This window comes from Myotis davidii, unplaced genomic scaffold (assembly GCF_000327345.1).
Source record: "Myotis davidii unplaced genomic scaffold, ASM32734v1 scaffold547, whole genome shotgun sequence".
Taxonomy (NCBI): domain Eukaryota; kingdom Metazoa; phylum Chordata; class Mammalia; order Chiroptera; family Vespertilionidae; genus Myotis; species Myotis davidii.
Window position 1 is genome coordinate 250,506 of NW_006298266.1, and position 5,063 is coordinate 255,568.

At 42.5% G+C, this 5,063-nt stretch overlaps 1 protein-coding gene across 7 annotated transcripts in view; it reads right to left on the minus strand.

Annotated features, from left to right (window-relative positions):
• Positions 1-920: 920 nt before the first annotated feature.
• RCL1 (RNA terminal phosphate cyclase-like 1) overlaps positions 921-5,063 on the minus strand; it is a 58,545-nt gene continuing 54,402 nt past the window's right edge. For all 7 annotated transcript variants that reach the window (XM_006773842.2, XM_015570526.1, XM_015570527.1 and 4 more), the window contains one exon: positions 921-1,741. In XM_006773842.2, the coding sequence (XP_006773905.1) occupies positions 1,591-1,741 (151 nt within the window). In that variant the 3' untranslated portion in view covers positions 921-1,590. The remainder of the gene's footprint in view (positions 1,742-5,063) is intronic.

Below are 5,063 nucleotides of genomic sequence, written 5' to 3' on the forward strand. Positions count from 1 at the left end.
CGCCCACCCGGACCTCTGACCTCCAGAACTGTGAGATGATAAATGTGTTATTATTTTAAGCTGCTAAGTTTGTGGTATGCAGCCACAGAAACTAATACAGCATGGGAAGCTCTCAGCAAGCAGAGTGCACAGTTCAAAATGGTCTGGCTTTCCTTAATGTTAGCCTCCATCGCCACATCCTCCCGCACCCCAGTCATAACAACAGACTTGCTCAGGCCCCGTTCACTGAAAAAGAAAAGGGTGCCAAGAGGATTAGGGAGGCAAAGACTTTTCATACTTCCAAAGCCCACCCCAGGAGGGGAATACCACTTGGAATCCTAATAGAATTAGATCTTCCCCCTTCTACCAACTCCGATGCCTTAACTGCAACCCTTAATATTCCTAGACATTCGTGCTGGGGAGGCCTTTACCCGGCCCCCTTCTCATAACTGTGTTCACTGCAAGCAATCTAGAGAGATTAAGTCATGTCCACACCTGGAACAAGAGCAGGTGTGCTGAGGGGGCAGAGTCCCCAAGCACGCATGTGCCTTGCCTGTGATGCAACCCACTGCGTGAATGGCACCTTCCTGGGCCCCTCCACGTCACCATGTGGGACGTGGGAAACAGGAGGAGCCAACACAAACATGAAGTCATGCTGCTCGCTGTGCTCTGAGTGACAGTTCTCTGACTCTGAGTGAGGACTCTCGTGTATTCTGCTAGCATCCATGAAACATTAATAATCTAACTTCCTAGCTTATACGTAAGGCAAAATTCCAGACTCTGACATTATTACACTAAGATCTTTAAGTCAAGTGGTCTAATGTCTTAACATTATAAATTTCAAAGGAACAAAATATCCTTTTTGAATATTCTTGCGGAGGGAATAAATTTTACATTACAGAGTTATTATGAGAATAAGAAAATGTATAGCACAACTGAGATAGAGAAAATATCCAGTAACTTTAATTGGACCCCTTCCTCCCCAACCCCCCAACCCCCAGGCACTCATCCCCACACACACAATGAACCAGACAGGGAGCAGACTCTGTCTCCAAGACAGCGGAGTCCAATCCAATGATGAGGGATGAAATGGTCTCATATACCATTGTGTTTTTTTTTTCTGAAATTTGCATAACACTGCGTTACTCATAAAGAGTTTCCACTGTGGTTGTATCATTTAATCCCTACACAGGAACCAAGGTTCAAAGAGGTCCGTCCTTGCAGAAAGAACAGTAACAGATGCCACAGGTCTGGAAAACGGCCACACGACAGGAGCCCAGGGATGTGGGCCGAGGAAGCACGGCTGACGTGGAGCTGTGCCGATGGTCTAGCAGCGTGACTGTGTCCTGCAGGCCTGTTCTTTGTCCAGGTAAGCAGAGGGAGCACATCGTGACAGGCCTCCTGAGGAATGGCAATACCACTGGAGAAATGGCTGGAAACCACATGATATAAATATGTCTTTTATTTGCATAGTTTGATTGTTTTTAAATGGAAAGTGAAGGAAGGCCTCAATACCCGAGGCTCTGCTGCCCTGTTTGGACTTAGTCTTCTGGGTCCTTGGCAGCTTCTGCTTTGTCTGTAGGCGCTGGGGCCTTTAATCCTGTGACAGCATCACTTGAGGGTCTTGCTAAGGTTGGAGAAGCCAACGCCAACACAGGTCATGAGCACTTTATCCCCGCCCTTGCATTCTTCGCCACACGGCTTGGTCTCAATTTTAAACATAATCTGGAAAAAGCTCTTCAAATGCCGCAAAAACTCTATCCTAAAATATAAAAAAGGGGAAGAATGAAAGAGGAATTTGATTTTTTTTAAAATATATTTTTATTGATTTCAAAGAGGAAGGGAGAGGGAGAGAGAGAGAGGGAGATACATCCATGATGAAAGATAATCATTGATTGGCTGCCTCCTGCCCGCTCCCCAATTGAGATTGAGCCTGCAACCTGGGCATGTGCCCTGAATGGGAATCAGCCAGAATCAAATCGTGACCTCCTGGTTTATAAGTCGACGCTCAACCACTGAACCACACCAGTCAGGCAGAATTTGATTTTATTTAAAGTCCTCCTCCACCTAGAACCCAAGCTTTCGATTTCAAATCAAGAGGAATGACCAAAATTAAGCCATTCTCATCAAGCTGATTAAATAATATTCCTTTATAGCCTACCAGCTTCCAAAGAGGATTTGTGTGTGTGTAGAGATGCACACAATACAAGCAGATGGCTTAAAGAAATAATGTTAGAGGTTAGTACACGACAGGTGAGTCCTGTCCTGCACCCGTGTTACACTGGACATAAATGTGGCATTACTCTGAGTGGCTCCTGCAAAGAGAGAAACACATACTGTCACGATTCACGGCGTCATGCAGTAAAACCAAAGCAGAATGACTACTGCTGACGCCAAAACAGAGATGTGCCTCTTCATTCCTCAACCTCGACAACCCCCTTCCACTCAGTTAACAAATATTTACTGAATGCCTACAATGTGTCAGGCACTGTTCTTGGTGCAGGAGATGATGCAGTCAACTAAAAATCCCTTCTCACATGACGTTTTTCAATCTAATGGGGCAGACAAGGGAAGTTAAATATTCTTGAAAGGGGAAATTTAAATAGCAAACAAGGCAGATGAGGAGGAAATGTGGGTATAACAACATCTGTGTGTACATGGAAGGAGGCAATATTAAGTAAGGTGGCCAGGAAAGTGCTCACAGTAAATATGGCAAGAAGTTTCATGAGGCTGTTTCTTGTCGTCTCCCTTAAGACAGAGCTACAGCTTCACCCCAAGAGTACCTTTGGGAACAGCAATTCTGGGCAGGACCATGGTACGAGTATATAGGCTCTCCTGGGCTGGCCTATAAGACCCACCTGAAGAACTCATTAATCATACAGGTTCCTGAAGGCTCTGATCCACTGACAACTGATGGGGAAGGCATATCCATGTGGAAGAGCCCAGAATCACAGGCACACGTAAAGAGTGCCCCTTCCCACCCTTTTCCAGGCCCTGTCTCTCCAGTACAGAGGAGCCAGAAAGCTATTATTCACAAGCACCCCTGATGGTTTTTATCAGGCAAGTTTGAAAAACATTGGTTTAGTTAGGAACAGATGGTCTGTATACCTGAAATAAAAGTATTCCAGCAATCTTGTGTTGTGCTGCCAATCAAACCATCCAAACTCCCTACCCCGGCCAGATGGTTCTCAGCACTGAATGTAATGGGATCACCCGAGGAGCTTTCAAAATACTGATCCTGATATGCAGGTCAAGGGAACGGAATTGAGAGTCAAGAAATAACCCATTTACATTCAACTGATTTTCAAAAAGGGTGCCAAGATAATCCAACAGGAAAAGAATAACCTTCTCAATAAATGGTGCTGGAACAACTTCACATAGGCCCTTTCTTCACATCATACACAAAAAATAACTCAATACCGACCCAAGATCTGCATGTAAGAGCTAAAACTATGAAACTCACAGAAGAAAACAGGAGTAAATCTTCATGATCTTGGGCTGGGTGGTGGTTTCTTAGACACAACAGGAAAAGCAGAATGATGAAAGAAAAAAATGAATAAATTGGACTTCATAAAAATTAAAACCTTTTGTGGACACTATCAAGAAAGTGAAAATACAGTCCCCAGGGAGAAAATATTTTAAATCATATATCTGGTATGGGTCTAGTATATAGGATATATAAAGAATTCTTGCAACTCAATAATAAAAATCCAAATAACCCAATTTAATAATGGGTAAAGGATCTGCGAAGACATTTCTCTAAAGATATCCATATAACCAATAAACACATGAAAACATGTTCAACATCATTAGTCATTAGGGAAGTGGAAATCAAAACCACTCTGAGATACCACTTCACACCCAATAAAATGGTTACAGTAAAAAAGCGCTAATAACCAATGAGTGGGTCAGATAAAAAATGGTCACCACTGTGGAAAAGGCTGGCAGTTCCTCAAAATGTTAAACAAGGAGTTATCATGTGATGCAAGAATTCTACTTTTAGGTATATACAGAAATGAAAACATGAACCCCCACAAAAACTTGTCCACAAATGTTCAAAGGAGCATTATTCATAATAGTAAAAAAGTGGAAACAACTCAAATGCCCATTAACTGATAAGTGGATAAACAAAATGTGGTATATCCATACAATGGAATACTATTCAGCCATAAAAAGAAACAAAATACAGGTACATGCTACAATATGGATGAACTTAGAAAACATTATGCTAAGTGAAAGAAGCCAGTCACCAAGAAACTCATCGTATGATTCTATTTACACGAAATGGACAGAGCAGGCAACTCTATTATAGAGGCAGAGAGCAGATTAGTGATTGCCTTGGGCTGGGAGGACTGGGAGGAATGGGACAGAGCCATGAATGAGGAAAGGGTTTCTTTCCGAGATGGTGAACATGTTCTAAAATTAGGTAGTTATATTTACTTTGTGAATATACTAAAAACCATTGAATGGTACACTTTAAGGTAGTATATGAATTATATTTCAAAAAAGCTACTTAAATAATATATATTTGTGAAGTTAAAAAGTAGTATTGATCCTGGCTCGCACCCTCAGAGTATATACCAAACTCAATATAATGCCTTCCGCAATGAATTTCCCACCCCTTCCTGTCCCTCTGTCCTAATCAATCTAGTCAAAGTAGAGAAAGACAAAAAGGAGGAAAGGGGCCCAAACAATTCCTCACCCTGTCTGGCTGACATGACCGGCACCTCAGTGGTTAAGAAATGAAACAGGAACTCCCTGGAGAGTATTTCTGATAAGTGCTACATGCACACAAAAAAATTTCTTACTTCTTTTTAAAATTTTTTTCACTTATTTATTTTTAGAGAGAGAGGAAGGGAGAAGGATAGAAACATTGATGAGAGAAACATCATCGATCTGCTGGCTCCTGCATGTCCTCTACTGGGGATGGAGGCTGCAACCCAGGCATGTGCCCTGACTCAGAATCAAACCAGTGACTTATTGGTTCCTGGGTCGATGCTCAACCACTGACCCACACCAGCCAGACATCACCTCTTTACAAAAATTAAAGGCCTCAGGGGTCACCACATTTTGCCCATCTTTGT